At 39.5% G+C, this 17179-nt stretch overlaps 1 protein-coding gene across 1 annotated transcript in view; it reads right to left on the bottom strand.

Annotated features, from left to right (window-relative positions):
• Positions 1–11038, bottom strand: part of RSBN1L (round spermatid basic protein 1 like) — an 81963-nt gene extending 70925 nt beyond the window's left edge. The window contains exon 1 of the mRNA XM_004390063.3: positions 10417–11038. Within this exon, the coding sequence (XP_004390120.1) occupies positions 10417–11002 (586 nt within the window). The 5' untranslated portion in view covers positions 11003–11038. The remainder of the gene's footprint in view (positions 1–10416) is intronic.
• Positions 11039–17179: the final 6141 nt, after the last annotated feature.

Raw genomic sequence — 17179 nt, 5'->3', positions numbered from 1 at the left:
GTGTACTACTGTTTCATGAGAAACTATTTGTTCTGTAAGCCTTCACCTGAAGTACAATAAAAAAAAAAAAAAAAGTGTTCATTATAAAAGTTGTTCAAACTGTAGGAAAGTTGTGAAGAAAAGCATATCACATTATGCTGTTGTTAATGTTTTGATGATTATATTTTCAGGTAGTATATACACATATATGATTTCTCATACATATGCTTTTTTGCTTGTGTACGAATCTTGTATGTGTTCTGCAACCTGCTTCCTTCATTTGGCAGTATGTTAGAAATACTGCTTCATGCCAATACATGTAGATCTGTATCATCAGTTTTAACTGCTACCTAATATTTATGGTAGGACTAAACTGCACCTGACCCAAGCCATGGTGTTTCAATCACCTCGTACGCATGCGAAAGCTGGACAATGAATAAGGAAGACTGAAGAACTGACGCCTTTGAACTACGGTGTTGGCGAAAAAATATTGAATATATCGTGGACTGCCAAAAGAACGAACAAATCTGTCTTGCAGGAAGAACAACCAGAATGCTCCTTAGAGGCAAGGATGGCGAGACTTCTTCTCACACACTTTGGACATGTGATGAGGAAGGACTAGTCCCTGGAGAAGGACATCATGCTTGCTAAAGTAGAGGGTCTATAAAAGAGAGGAAGACCCTCTCTTAAAAGCCTGTGAGCAGCCATCTAAGATACTCCACTGGTCTCACCCCTTCGGGAGCAAGGAAGAATGAAGAGGATACAAGGAAGATTAGTCCAAAGGACTAATGAACCACAGCTACCAAGGCCTCCACCAGACTGAGTTCAGTACAGCTAGATGGTGCCCGGCTACCACCACTGACTGCTCTGACCAGGATCACAACGGAGGGTTTTGGACAGAGCTGGAGAAGGATGCAGAATAAAATTCTAACACACAAAAAAAGACCAGATTTACTGGCCTGACAGAGACTGGAGAAACCCCAAGAATATGGCCCCCAGACACCCTTTTAGTTCAGTGGTAAAGTCACTTCCAAGGATCACCGTTCAGCCGGGGATTGCACAGCCCCATAAAACAAAACGGGACTAATGAGGCACAGCAGTCCAGGGAGAAGGACTAGAAGGCAGAAGGAGACAGGAAAGCTGGTGATAGGGAACTCAAGGTTGAGTAACGACAGTGTTGACATGTAGTGGGGTTGTTAACCATTGTCATGTGTACTAACATGTGTACTGTTTAATGAGAAACTATTTTGTTCTGTAAATCTTCATCCAAAGTGAGAAGGGCAGCACAACTGGAAGGATGTAATCAACATCACTGAATTGTACATATAGAAATTTTTGAAAAGGTGTATCTTTGGCTATCTATATTTTCACCAAAAAAAAAAAGGTCCTCCAAGGCCGAGAAGGGAATCTGTTGACATGTCGTGGGGTTGTTAACCAATGTCATAAAACAATATGTGTACCGACTGTTTAATGAGTTAATATTTGTTCTGTAAACATTCACCTAAAGTACAATTAAAAAAAAAAAAAAGAGAGGAAGACCCTGAAAGAGACAGAATGACACAGTGCCTGCAACAATGAACTCAAGCACAGCAACGATTATGAAGATGGTACAGGACTGGATAATGAAGATGTTTTGTTCTGTTGTATGTAGGGTCACTATGAGTCGGAACCAACTTGATGGCACCTAACAACAACAATTCATGTTTCTATTATATGTATAAATCATAATTTATTTAACAGATGTCCTATTGTGGCACATTAGATTGTTTCTTTTTTTAAAAAAAATAAAATAATGTTAAAATAAAAGTTTTATATTTAGAAATAATTTGGCATCATTCTTTAACCCCCAGTGAAATGGATAACTCAGGCAGGAATCATCAACTGATACCAAAGCCACTAGGTAAAAGGTGGGAAATAGGATATTTATAAAGTATCACCTCACAGATTACTATCTAAACGCAAATGGAACAATTAACCATTATAACAGAGAGATCTAGCGGTCATCAAGGAGCCCTGGTGGCACAATGGTTAAGTTCTGGGCTGCTAACCGAAAGGTCAGTGGTTTAAGCTCACCAGTCATTAGATGGGAGAAAAGACATGATGATCTGCTCCCATACAGATTATAGCCTAGGAAACCTTACTCTGTCCTACAGGGTTGCATGACTTGGCAGCACACAACAGCCATCATCACCTTAAACAGGTGATCAAACTCAGGATCATTAATAAAGGGATAATCTGAATATTGTATGCCTCCTGATGGGATGTAATATGAAGTACACCTATGAAACATTCTTACCAAAACTGAATTTAATTAAGTCAGCTTACAAGAAATGCAAAGGATCGAGGTATCTTGCACTGGCGTTTTTTAGAAGTCAGTGTCATATTTAAAAAAAAAAAAAGGATGGCACAGCTCTAGATTAAAATAAAATACTAGTTGTAACAACTAAATGTAGTGTGCTTGAGGGACAACTGGAGAGTTGGGAATAATTGGAAGAATTTGTATATAAACTGGCTGTATGATTAACTTTTTAAGTGTGCTAAAGTATTGTGGTTATGTAGGAGAATATCCTCATTTTTAGGAAGATTCAGGCTGAAATATGTAAGGATAAAGTTTCATGATATCTATTTCAAATGATTCAGCTCATATATATGATAAAATATTAACTGTTGAATCTAAGTGGGGAATCTAAATGGGATCATATTATTCTTTCAACTTCTGTATGCTTAAATTTTTTTTATAATAAAAAGTTAGGATAAAAGAAATAACTTAGGAATTTTTTAAGTTTACCTTTACTTTCTTCTTGTTTATCACAATCTAAAGGGAAAAAATTAAGTTAACCGTAGCATTGCAGGTTTAGACTCCAGCAGAGATGGGGTTGATCCAAACTCCTTACACATAGCTATGCAACTCTGAGCAAACTAAGAAAAATCCAGTTTTAATATAAAATATTGAAATAATGCCATGGCACAAGACAAGCCCTCAAAAAATGCCTTTTTTCTCCTATCAAACCCCAATATTTTATTTTCTTTGTTCATGTGGCTGAACATATAGTGACTTCCACAGGCATCTGCTTCTACTAGCTGTTGTAGGGGTTTTTGTTTGCTTATTTGAATTAATTTTCTGATATTAAAGAGTTAACCTAAAAAATATGTAGGTAAACCTATTCCAGAAGGAGATATAACAAACTGTTAATGAGTTATTTTTGAAGGAGAGGAATTTTACACTTTAATTTATACACATAGGCATTGTTGAAATTTATAAGCATATTTTTCTATAATAAACAAAAATTTCAGTTCTAGTTATTTTTAGGTAAAATGATACATATCTGGAATATGCTTTAAAATACTCAAGCATAAAAGAAAAATAAGTGGAGGAGGAGAGATGAAATATGAATTGCAAAATATTGATAATTATTGAGGCAGAGTGATGGGTATTATACTATTGTGGTTTCTTTAGTATTAATTGAAAATTTTCAGAAGACATTAAATATTTTCAATTTATAAGAAGAAAAAATAAAATGTACAATGTAAAGTTCAATGTACCTTTGAAAGTGAAAATGATTTGAACTTGTAAAAAAAGATTAGCTGGTAAGAATACACTTTTATTATGGTATCTCCCTACTCACTGATATATCTCACATTAAGGCTTTATATAAACCACATTTTACCATAATTCTTTTTACTCTAACAAAAATTAATTATCATTATTTTTCAATATCCTATTTTAAGTAGTTTACCCATAATCTGAAAGTTTAATTCACTTAAAGATGGTAAAAAATTAATGACATTTACTATAATCAACTTAAAACGTCTGAAATACATAAACTTTTTTTAAAAGTTAGTATGATTCAGACTACTACACACTAGAAATTCCCAGAAACCAGTATACCATGGGAAAATTGAAACTGAATGTCTCCAGTGTGTTAAACAGAAAGGAAGAGTTGGAAACTAACACTCAGTGTAAATATCTATGATATACCAAAAAAGCCAAACCAAATCCTTTACCATCAAATCAATTCCGATTCATGACAACCCCATGTATTACAGAGTAGAACTGAGCTCCTTAAGGTTTTCTGCACTGTAATCTTCATGGAAGCAGAACGCCGGGCCTTTCTTCTGCAGTGCTGCTGGGTGGGTTTGAACCATCAAGCTTTCAGTAAGTAGTCGAGTGCAAACAGTTTGCACCACCCAAAGTACAATATGCTAGGTTCCTATAATTCTCACACCTCTGTGAAAAAGGGTATCCTCCCTACACAACAAATAAGGGTGGGTTCAAAGATTGTGACTTGACTACTGTTGCACAAATAGAACCAAAATACAGCTAAACCCACCAGGAGCAAAGGAGAATGAAGAAAACCAAAGACACAAGGAAATTAATAGCCCAAAGGGCCAAAGGACCACATGAACCAGAGACTCTACCAGTCTGAGACCAGAAGAACTAGACGGTGCTCAGCTACCACCTACGACTGCCCTGACAGGGATCACAACAGAGAGTGTCAGACAGAGGAAGAGAAAAATGTAGAACAGAATTCAAATTCACACAAAAAGACGTGACTTACTGGTCTGACTCAGACTGGAGGAACTACCGAAACTAAGGCCCCGGATGCTCTGCTAACCCAGAACTGAAACCACTGCCAAGCCCACTTTTCAGCAAAGATTAGACCGGCCCATAAAACAAAAAATAACACACCTGAGGAACATACAAGACCAAATGGGCAGCTCCTGTCCAAAATCAGGAAGGGACAGGAACTGGATGAATGGACACAGGGAACCTGGGGTGGAAAGGGGGAGCATGTTGTCACATTGTGGGGATCACAACCAATGTCACAAAACAATATGTGTATAAATTTATGAATGAGAAACTAACTTGAGCTATAAATTTTCACCAAAAGCAGAATTTAAAAAATAAAGCTAAAAATTCAAAATCCCCTCTTGAAAATCGTCCCCAAACAATAAGAAAAAGAAACACAAACTCCATCTGTAACTAGGAGATACCGTAACTTGAAATACAATGTATGGAAAGCTGACGGTAGAATGGTAAATGGCTTAGCCTATCGCGGGAGGGCTAACATGAATACATACAAAGAGAAATAATGACAAATACTCCTATTTACTATGCTGTATGATTAGAAACTGGAGGCTTAGAAATTTCAGGAGCTGGGAAAGGCCGAGAGCAGAATACTCCCTACTCCAGGAGAACAAGGTATCAGAGTAGCTCCAGGCTCAAGGGCCATCCCACACAGAAGAGGGGAAAGGCGAAACGTTGGAATGAAAACAGGGTAATTAAGGGAAAATTTATGAACTAAATGGTGAGACTTGTAGTTTTCTTCCTCCACCCAGCACTACAAACCTGCCATGTAAACTCCTTACCTCTGCCAGCTTCCTTTCCCCATCACTCCATTCACAGAGAAAGACAGAAAAATGAAGGATCTTTATCTGAAGAAACTGAAAGCCTTCCTACCCACTACCCAGAAAAAATAAAGATAGCAACATTGGAGTCCATCAGTCACGGAGCCTTGCTCATGCATGCCCAAGGGGCTTTCGATCAGCTTTAGTAACTTTCTCTTAAATATGAAGGAAATGCTAAGGATCACATATATCTGCAGAAAGCTCCAACACGAAAGAAAGAGACCAAAACAAACAGAAAAAAAAAAAAAGAGGAGTCGAAACAACACAGGAAGAATTTGTCAAAGAAATTATAATTAATATCCTTGAAGAGATAATAGAAGATGCTGCACGCATGAAAAAGGAACAAGATGGAATACAGAAACAAAGAACAAGAGCTCATAAAAATTAAAAAAGAGAGACAGATAGCTGAAATTTTAAAATTCAGTGAAAGGATTAAAATCTCCCAGATAGCAGAACAAAAGACAATGTTTTGGAGATCAGATTTCTCAACTATGTCCTCAAACTTTTGAGGGAAAACGATTTCCAATACAGAAATCTCTCAACAGCCAAACAGACAAGTATGAAGATAAAAATAAAATATCAAAAAATACATTCTGCCCCCACCCCCCACCCAGACTCTGTTAACCCAGAACTAAAACCATTCCCAAAGCCAACTCTTCAAATAGACTGGACTATAAGACATAAAATGATACTCGTGAAGAGTGTGCTTCTTCTTAGTTCAAATAGATATACAAGACTAAATGGGCAGCTCCTGTCTGCAGGTGAGATGAGAAGGCAGAAAAGCATAGGAGCTGGTTGAATGGACATGGGAAATCCGGGGTGGAAAGGAGAAATGTGCAGTAACATTACAGGGATAGCAACTAGGGTCACATAACAATGTGTGTAGAAATTTCTGTATGAGAAACTAACGTGAGCTGTAAACTTTCACCTAAAGCACAATAAATATATATATGTATATATACATACGTATACACACACACACACACACACACACACACACACACACACTTTCCACGCACTCTTTCACAGAAGTTATTTAAGGAAACCAAAATGAGGAAATAAACCAAATGGAAGGCATGGGATCCAGAAAAAGAGGATTCAACAAAAGTGAAGGAAATTCCTAGAATATCAGCTAAAGGAAGTCCCAAGATGATAGTTATGGAGCAGGCCTAAAGAGGAAACAATCCAGACTGAAGCAGGAAGGGGGGCAGCTTCAGAAGGGATGTCTACAGGAACAAATGGAACTGGTAAGTTTATGTGACAGATTTGACCATGTGGAAAATTGTACTGAGAAACACTTTATGGCTGCTGGAGGGTATGGAAAGGCTTGGCCAGAAACTCAGAGAAAACTAAGCAAATGAAAAAATAAGCCATGGGGGAAAAAAAAAAAGTCATGCAAGAAAATAAAAGTAAACTACTGTCTCAGCAGGAACAAATATTTACTTGCTTATAATGATGAAAACTCTGGATATGAATTTAACCTAAAATAGTGGAATAACAGTATCAGAATGATAGGAGAAAGGGTAGTTTGAAAAATCCTCAGATTCAAACACTTTAAAAGCACTATATTTACAAACCTCAAATTATTCAATTCTTAGGCAAATGTATAGAGATCAGTTTAACAGTGGTTACCACGGGCAGGAGGGAAGGGGGAGTTGCTGCATTGAGGGAAGGGGCATTTTCTGTTCAGGGTGATGGAAATAAAGTTGGAAAAAGACAGTGATGATGGTTGTACAGCATGATGAACGTAATTAATGTCACTGAATTGTACATGTAAAAAATATTGAAATGGCAATGTTTTGTTATATGTAATTCTACCACATTAAAAAAAATTATTCAATTCTAAGAGAAGTCTCTTATCTTCATTAAATTCGTTAACTATACTTGCAAGGAAAAAATTCAGTGAAAATGCTCTGTTTTTGTCTTGGGACACTTCACAGAGACATTCCATGGAAAAAAATGTTAATAAATGTAAATAAATGTAAGGCAAAAGAAAACTAACAAAAATTAGAAAAACTGTACAAATCTTATTAGTTACTGGAATCAGTTAAGGTATTTTAATATTTAATGCAATGTTTGTTTTGTTGTTTGCCATAATATAATATTGGATACCTTCAGTACATGTCTACTTTTAATTTCCACATTTACCAACTCAATAATTTATCCAGGCTTAAAGAAAAAGAAAAATGGTTGTGAACTCTTCTATAGACTATACCGCTACAAATAACCTGGTTATTTCTTATTTTAAAAAATCTAAACTGTTTTGCACATTTTCTTTTTATAAGAAATACAATTTAACTTTCCCTTGATGACTCAGGCTTATTAATGCAAGTCAGCTACACAACTATGTCTAGATGGCTTCAGAGGTTTTACATGCGTAAGGCTTTAACCCTTATACTAAACGGGCCCAGACTACTATGCTTTTATAATTCTCACCCTTAACTTTCAAATCTACTGTTAATAATCCTTCCTCTATCAGGATTGACGCATCTCTTAATCTGTTATGGGGTTAAAACAAACAAAAAAACATTATACTTTAGAAGTAAAGAACGTTTACTAAATGCCGACAGGCCCTTTCATATGCATACTCTCATTTAATCCAAACAATCCTGTTAGAACATCCACTAGTGTGGAAATAAAGCAGTATGACAAAGGGCTTAAAACAAAACAAAAAAACAACCTACTATAAAGAAATACAAGACCTTTAATAACCACAGTTGGGAGACTGGGTCTTTTGGGTGTTCTTTGTTTGTTTTTTGAGGGGAGTAGGAACTATTTTCTTTGCTTAGGTGTCTTTATAGCTAACTTCCAGTTCTGCCTCAGACTGTTCAATCAATGCGCTGTGGATAATTGAGGGGTTGCTGTACTATCCTATGTACAGTCAACTTAGAACACTAAAAAAGGTATATACCTAAAACAGATACTTGATCATCTATTCACTAATATGTCTACAAAAACCCCACAGAAATGAGAACTGTATTACAAACGAGGACTTTCATATTTGTAACTGTGCTATAGTCAACGCATGTATGTAATACTATTTTATTACAATTGTTTGTTAAAAAATCTTCTTGATTACTACAGAACTTCAATTCAGTTAAACCTGAGCTTTAGAAGAACATGAGTACTTTACAAATTAAGAGGGAAAGATTTTCACCATAAAGTTTACCATCAAAACAATGAAAAGCCATCCTTTTCTTTGATTTTTAGTTTTTCCTCAATTAAATAGCAGCATTTCTGTCAAAAAATGAAAATCTCACAATAGTGTTAATATCCAGTCACTACTGAAAAACAAAAAACAAAAAGACCCACATAGGACATCAATAAATGTCTTCCCCACATAAATCCAGAGATAAGCATCTTAAATGAAAACACATTGCTTGTATTCAGAATTGACAATGTATGAAGTAACCCTCAAAAGGGGTCTTCTAAATATAATTTAAAAGACTATAAAAATTTCTCTTAACAGCCATTTCACTTAAAGGGTCATTTCTGTACTCCGTATTCTAAGTTAGAATTTTAAAAAATGCTTATTTATTTATTTTCAGCCATTCCAATACTGTCTGGTCTCAATAACAATGTTATATCCTCAAAGAGCTTATGAAACATAAGTATGATGTTTACACACCACAAATAACAACACTGATACTGAGCTGTTTATGGACAGACTTACAGACACTTATCACTTTTACATTTTACATGTAATTAAAACAAAATAGCTTTGAAATACTAACCACCTCAAATTCCTGAGTAAAAGTAGTATAAATTCCATCCTCAAAACCACTTTCCTAGAAACAACTCTCCAAAGCTGAGAGATCACAGTTGGACCGGAGTATCTGATGGCTACGCTTAGATGTCAAAGCTTTGTTGCAGACAAAACATCAAGGAAGAAGTTAACTGTTGATACACACTCGAGAGCGTTTAAAAAAACTGAAAAACAAACCATTCCAATTCAAATATACAGGGAATTTCTCCTGATCAAAGCTACCTTTAGAGCAGCAATGCTAAAACTGCTTAATATTTCATTTTTTCCCATGAAGCAAAAAAGTCTTTATTTGACAAAACGATGCAGTGTATATTTATAATAAAGATCATTATGAGCTTTAAGGTTTGATCACATAAAGATCTCATTTTCAACCAGTCTCCATGCTGTATCACTGTCAGATCATTGTGTATCCATACCACCTATTTTAAAGAAATACTTTCTGAAAATAAGACTAACCTAAATTTGAAACGAAAACAACCCTGTCTGAAAAAGGAAGCTTAAGAATTTGCCTTTTTCTGACGCTAAAACATTTTTAGCCACTTGATCTGGCCAAAATATGTCAATGCTCCTGATTTTCTCATTTGCCGCAGAAAAAAGAACATGGCTGAAAATTCTTTCTAAAGGCTGTATTTCAAACACAACTACTCAAAATACTTAAAAATTAAGAATACAGAGCGGAGAGGAGGGTACCTTATGAAACAACACACTTACGGCCCTGCACACTACCTCATTTCCCTAATAGGGATGAAAAGCTCAGGCCTCTGGTAGTTTCCAGCTGACGCCAATGCTCTCCACACCCCTTTTTTGACAGATTTTCTGGTGTTGCAGGCAGTGTCACAAATATGAATTCCCGTGATCACGTCTGAACAACCTAATAATCGAGCATCTTTTACAAGACCAAACTCTTCCCCCATGCCATTCTCCCCACTCTCTCCTTAGCCAAACACACCTAGGCGGGTCCTCCAGACCGAATTCTACAAATTCTGCAGCACATTAGCCGAGAGGCAGAAACGATATAGAAAATAAGAGTTTCGGCCATTCCCCTCTCGGCGACCGAAATTACAGGCTCCATTTCCTGTCCCCAAGGGGACTGCAAAATCGCCTGCTGAGAACGGGACGCCACCCGCCCCCTCCTGGCCGGCGCCCGCGGCCCCCGCGCTCCCCCTTCCAGGGCCCTGCCGGGCGCGAGGGAGCTGCGGGGAGCGCGAGGGGCGGTGGCGGGCCGGGGCGCCCTCCCCTCCCCCGCTGGCGCAGGAACCCACCTCGCTGCAGCGGCTTCACCTCCCCATTTTCCTCCCGGGCGGCCCCGACGGCCTCGGCCGCCCCGCCGAGGCCGTGCCTCCGCCTCTCCTTCTCCCGCTTCTCCTTGGGTCTGCGTGGCTTGGCGTTGGCCGAGGAGGCGGCGGCCGGCAGCAGGAGATGGTGAGGCTGAGCGTGCAGCAATGTAGGAGGGACCAGGAGTTTGCGCGGCAGCGGCTGAGACGAGGAAGCGGAGGCTGAGGAAGGGGCGGCCGAGCCAACAGAGAAAGAGAAACTGCTCCGAGAAGAGGAAGACGGGGAAGGAGCAGCCGACAGAGCGGTGAAGCTCCAAGACGCGGGGCTCCCATAGCTCTGAGGCGAAGGTACCGCTGCCGGCGGCGGCTGCAGCTGCCTGCTGTTCCCACCGCTGCCCCCTTCTCCGTTCACTCTCCGCGGTGCCTTTTTCTCCTCAGTCCGGACCTTTTTGGCGGACAGAGAGCCCGGTGGATCCCCGGAGAGGGAGTGCAGCTTGCCAAACGGTTCTTTCTCCGAGACGGCGGCAGTGGAGGCAGCCGCGGTGCCGCGCACTGGACTCGCTGGCTCCGCCATTTTGCGCTCCTGTTGTATTTACTCTCCTCCGCTCCCGGGCGCTGGGCAGGGGCGGGCCCTCCGCGAGGGGTGGGGAAGGGGCGGGGCTGCAGGGCCACCGGCCAGGCCCTCGATTGGGCGAGCCACACTGAGAGATCGCTCTAGGAACCAAAGGCACGAATATGGAGCCGAGGGGCGGGATCGCCCGGCGGACCCGCTTTGGAGGTCAGCGCTCCGCGGGGCGCGGCGAGTGGCTGAGCAAACTACCAAGGGAGGGTCTTCCACATGTTGCCAGCGGGAACTCGGGTGCCCGGTGGGAATGCGGGAAGAACCCGCCACTTCGGACCCAAAATCCACCATGCCCATGTCGCTCTCGTCTCTGCCTCGACGACTTTGTCTTACTTCTACCTCTTTTCCTTTTCTTAGTGACCCGTTTGGTCCTTTGCGCTCTCTGAAAGCCGGATTTCCGGGATGCTCAGCTTGGAGAAAATTGTGCCGGGAATTAAATCCTTCCTTAGGCAGTGGCTGATTGAAAGGAGGGGTTAAAAATCCACTTGGTGCGGTAACAAGGAACATTATTGTTGTTAAAAATCCACTTGGTGCGGTAACAAGGAACATTATTGTTGTTAAAAGTCCACTTGGTGCGGTAACAAGGAACATTATTGTTAAAATCGTCAACGCTAATGTTTTGAGGGAGATATATTCCTTCAAGCCTAGAACTTTCGGATTGCTTCCGAACTTGAAGGTAAGACTTTCCTTGTGTTTGGAGAATTTTTTTAACTTGTAATTGGAGACCTTTACTAGCACGAACGTTTTAATATAATTAAATTTAACATTATTTTACTTGTTATAACTGCGCCTCTCCAAGAAAAATCCGCCAGCGACATTTACAGGTTTTTGAAAAACAAGACTTTTGACAAATTTCTCTGTTTTAGTGTTTATTTAGCTCCCTGACCGTTCAGTGTTTTGTGTGCTTTCTATTTTGATTTTTAGCATAGAAATAAGGAATTTGGGGAGACAGGTTACAGTAATATGTGTTACCATGGCGGGGAACACGTTTTTTTAATGCCTTAATACATTTACTGAGGTATAATTGATATACAATAAATTGCATGTATTTAAAGTGTACAATTTGGTAAGTTTGACGTAAGTATGCACCGATGAAACCATTACCGCAATCAAGATAACAAACATGAAGGAACACGATCTTAATTTAATTCTAAGGTCTCACATGAAATCAGAACGTCCAAAGGCATGGATGTAAGAATAAAAGTACCCCAGTCAGGAGATGACCAGTAAGAGGATATCTTATGAGTCCTAAAAGGGTCGCTATGAGTTGGAATCGACTCGACGGCAATCGGTTTGGGTTTTTTGGTTTGTTTGTTTGTTTTTAAGGAACCCTAAGTTGCCTGTAGCTTTCTGGGAACAGTTAAAAGTAACCTTTCAAGAATACCCATTCTTGAAGACTTCAAGAAGTTGGAATTCTTTATTTTGTTTTCTCATTTTGTGTGTGTGTTTAGAATTTTTTGGAGTCAAAGTGTTAATATTGGTTTATAGACTGACTTATTTTTAGGTGCCTTAAAATTTTAAGGTAATGAAAGTATTTACTTCTTTTAATACATAACCGTGAAAACTTTGTAATTGGAATTTACTGGCAGCAGATGTCTTCATGAAAGGTAGTATTGGAAGAATGGAAAGAGCACAGGGCTGGAAATTGCGTGCTACTCACTAGATTTGTGACCTAAGCTTTACCTGTCAGGACCTCTGTTTTCTCATCTATTAAGTGAATAGATTTGAGTACATGATAACTAAGGTCCTTTCTGCCATATTCAAGAAGCTTTTAAAAAATCACACTGAAACCTTGACAGTTAAAATAGTTCTTAATTGTTAACCTCTCCATATAATCTTTTATCTCTGTCAGATGTAGAATTTATATTCATTAATATAGTACCTTGAAACATGCACCATTTATTCCCACATCTCCCACACAGAAGTCTGGGAAATCTGACTTCTTTAAGGGCCCAGATAAAGTGTGCTCTGCTCTTTGTAAATTTATTATTCCTTGAGCTATACTCTATTACACTATCGTACACTGTTACCAGGCCCAGCCTTAAAGTTGCAGAGCCTGGGCAAGAGTGTGGCTATGGAGGCCCACATACCATCTGTCTAAATTTTGTTTTTTTTAATTGTGCTTTAGGTGAAAGTTTACAGCGCAAATTAGTTCCTCATTCAAAAATTTATACACAAATTGTTTTGTAACATTGGTTGCAATCCCTGCAGTGTGTCAGCGCTCTCCCCCTTTCCTTTTACACCCCAGATTCCCCATGTCCATTTCTCCAGTTTTCCTGTCCCTTGCTGCCTTCTCCTCTTTGCTCTTGGGCAGGTGTTGCCCATTTGGTCCTGTATACTTGCTTGAACTAAGAAGCATGTTCTTCACGTGTGTTATTGTTTGCTTTATAGGCCTGTCTAATCTTTGGCTGAAAGGTGGACTTTAGGAGTGGCTTCTGTTTTGAGTTAGCAGGGTGTCCGGGGACCATAATCTTGGGGGTGTCTAAATATTTAAGTTATAAATCAAGATAACAAACTATTATATAAAATATGTTTTATTCTGCTTCCCTGACAAATCCACTTCTTAATGCTCTGGAAGGCCAAGTTTAAATTTAGAATTCTCACACCTCCTCAGAGTCCCTAGGCTGAGCTCTTTCTTTTCTTACCCCCATGTTCTTGATGCACCGTGCCAAGACGGTCCAAGCATGCATATGTGAGGGCAGCCCATAAGTCCAAGCTTCTGTCCACTGATCCTGCCCCCCTGCAAATCGTTTTTGTTGTGTGCTGTTGAGTTGATTCTGACACCTACCAACCCTATAGAATAGAGCACAACTGCTCCATAGGGTTTTCTAGGGTAAAATCTTTACAGGAGCAGATTTCCAGGTCTTTTCTCATGAGAAGAGGCTGGTGGGTTCGAACGGTAGCCACTGAGCAATTAACCGTTGAGCCGCCAGGGCCCCTCCCCTGCAAATAAATTAAACTCGTTGCCAAAGAGTCAGTTCCAACTCATAGCAACCCTAAAGGACAGAGTAGAACTGCCCTATCGGGTTTCCAAGGAGCAGCTGGTAGATTCAAAATGTGAACCTTTTGGTTAGCAGCCAAGCTCTTAACCACTGTGCCACCAGGGCTCACCCCTGCAAATAGGGACATGCAGTCTGCAGCTCAGTCTGCCCTCAGATCTGTCATTAGTTGCTGTTGAGTCAGTTCCAACTCACAGTGACCCCATGTACAATAGAAGAAAACATTGCCCAGTCTTGTACCATCCTCACAGTTGTTGTGTTGGAGCTCATTGTTGCAGCCACTGTGTCAATCTATCTCATTGAGTGTCTCCCTCTTTTTCAGTAACCCTCTACTTTACTAAGCATGATGTCCTTCTCCAGTGATTGGTCCTCCTGTGATGTGTCCAAAGGGAGTAAGACAGTCTCACCATCCTCGCTTCCAAGAGCACTCTGGCTGTACTTTCCTGCAAGACTGATTTGTTCATTCTTCTAGCAGTCCATGGTATATTCAATATTCTTTTCCAACACCACAATTTGAATGCATCAATTATTCCATCTTTTTCATTGTGCAGCTTTCACATGCATATAAGGCAAGTGAAAATAATGGCTTAGGTCAGGTGTACCTTAGTCATTAAAGTAGGGGGAAGATGAGCCCCACAGATCTAGCCAGTCTAAAAGAACAGTGCTGGCTCCAGGCAGGCATGACCCCATGGTCTCCTTGCTCCTTGCAACAGGAGGAGGGCCAGAACAGACAGGGGCCCTTACCAGGTCTAAGGGCAGTACTGTCTATTATATAACCCTCTCAGTTATCTCTGTTTTCTCTCCTGTATAATCAACCATTCCCTTTCAACTAGGTCATTCCTAACAACATTTAAACTAGGAGAGAATTCCCATCACTATCACCAGTTCCTGTTGGCTTAATCTTTTTACTGGAAGCATTCACTTCTCTCCATGTCCACTGTTGCCACCCTATTCCAAATACCACCCTTTCTCAACCTGGATGGCTACACCATCCTTTTTTTAAATTTCATTGTTGTACTTTAAGTGAAAGTTTATAATTAAAGTTAGTCTGTCATACAAAAATTTATACATACATTGTTATGTGACCCTAATTGCTCACCCTATACTCTGACAGCACACTCCACCTTTCCACCCTTGATTTCCCATGCCCGTTCAGCCAGCTCCTGACCCTGTCTGCCTTCTCATCTCATCTCCAGATAGGAGCTGCCCACTTAGTCTCATGTATCTACTTGAGCTAAGAGGCACACTCTTCACAAGTATCATTTTGTGTCCCATAGTCCAGTCTAATCTTTGGAGAGTTGGCCTTGGGAATGCACACCATCCTTTTTTTGATCTCTGTGTTCTAGTCCTTCTCAAATCTCTTCTCCATTCTACAGTTAGAATGCTCTTTCAAAACCTAAATCCGATTGTTTCAGACTTGTTAATGGCTTCCATTATTCTTAGGACTTAGGATAAAGAACAAAATCCTTAAAATGGCTTACATGGCTCTTCATGATCTAGTTCTTTCATCTTCTATGCCAAAGTAATTGGTCTTTAGTTTCCAGAATACACCATGCTCTTTCAACATAGGAACATTACATATGTTGTTCCTCCTGCCTGGAATGCTTTTCCCTTTACCTGATTCTTATGGATGGTTTGGGAGGAAAATATGAATGACTCCTAGATTTCTAACCTATATAACAATACCATTGACTGAGGTAGGAAGAGTGCCAGGTTTAGGGTACTCTTTGACCTTTAGCCTGTTGAAGATGAGGTGCCTTTGAGACATCATATCCTTTGGATTTCAGCTCAAGCCTCACTTCCTTAGGGAAATGTACCCTCTCTTCCCAATCAAGATTAGGTTCCCTTGTTGTTTGTTCCTTTTCTTCTCATTCCCATTCCTTTGTTTTGTTTTTTATTGTGGTAAATATATATGTAACAAAACATTTGACATTTCAGCTATCTTCACATGTATACTTCAATCACATTAATTATGTTCATCATGTTGTTCAACCATGACCCTTATCTGTTCCCAAATTATACCATCACCAGTTCCTTTTTGCTTTTTGTTGTTGGACTTGACCCACTGATAATCTCTTTCCCACTCCTTATCTCTCTATTCTGTATAATAACAGTTTCATTGAAAACATACTACCCTACATCTTGCTTCTCCACCTTCTTATTTGAAGCCTGGTTGCTCTCTGAGGATACAGTCTGCACTTTTGAAAGCCATTCATTCTCTCTGGCATTACAGAATTTTGAGTTATTATTTCTCTCAATATCATGTAAAAAAGCTCTTCTTTTGTATGAGATTCTTGCTGTGTTGCTACATTATCCTTCATTGACTTCCTGTTCATTTTACTATTGAGGACTTTGATACTTGGCTCATATTCATCCCCTCTACCCTCCATTATTTAACTTACTTCAGTGTCCATGCTAATGACCCAGCCCCTACTCTTGCATCAGTGTTTCTTTTTGAACCTGCATTTCCATTCTGTTTTAGCCACAAACTCCAGTGACCCCTCCCTGGTCTTTTTCATCACCCACAACTCTTCCATCTCTAAAATGGTAACTTACGGTGTTTTATTCTTCTTTCTCACTGCTCTACATCACACCCTTGCCCTTTGACCTCAGGAGAACTTCCAGGCTCTCTTTCTTTTTCACCTAATAAGGATTAGGATTGCCATATAAAATACAAGATGCCCAGTTAAATCTGAATTTCACATAAATAACAGGTTTTTTTGCTATAAATATGTATGCTCCATTCAGTATTTGAATTTGAAAAATTTTTACTGAAAATATTCTTTATCTGAAATTAAATTTAATTGGGTCAACTCCTGTTTTTCTTTTTTTTTTGTTAAACCTGGCAACCTTACACTGTTCTTTACTTTTCCTCTATCCAACTTAGAATCTGTTGTGTATCATTTATACCAATCATTTGCCAGCACCTTAGTTCCTTGCACTCTAATTCTCTTCATCACTATCTATGCTGGTGACCCCCAACCTCAAATCATTATATCTGTCTGCTCTTCTGCATCCAGACTGCTGAATATTACTCCCTATTTTCCATTTTTATTGGGGATTCTTAGACCTATGTTATTGCTCTTTTTTTGACTCTGCACACTTCCATGCGATGTTATTTATCTCACTG

The sequence above is a fragment of the Trichechus manatus genome, unplaced genomic scaffold (assembly GCF_000243295.1).
Source record: "Trichechus manatus latirostris isolate Lorelei unplaced genomic scaffold, TriManLat1.0 scaffold00280, whole genome shotgun sequence".
Lineage (NCBI taxonomy): Eukaryota > Metazoa > Chordata > Mammalia > Sirenia > Trichechidae > Trichechus > Trichechus manatus.
This window is presented reverse-complemented; position numbering and strand designations above follow the sequence as displayed.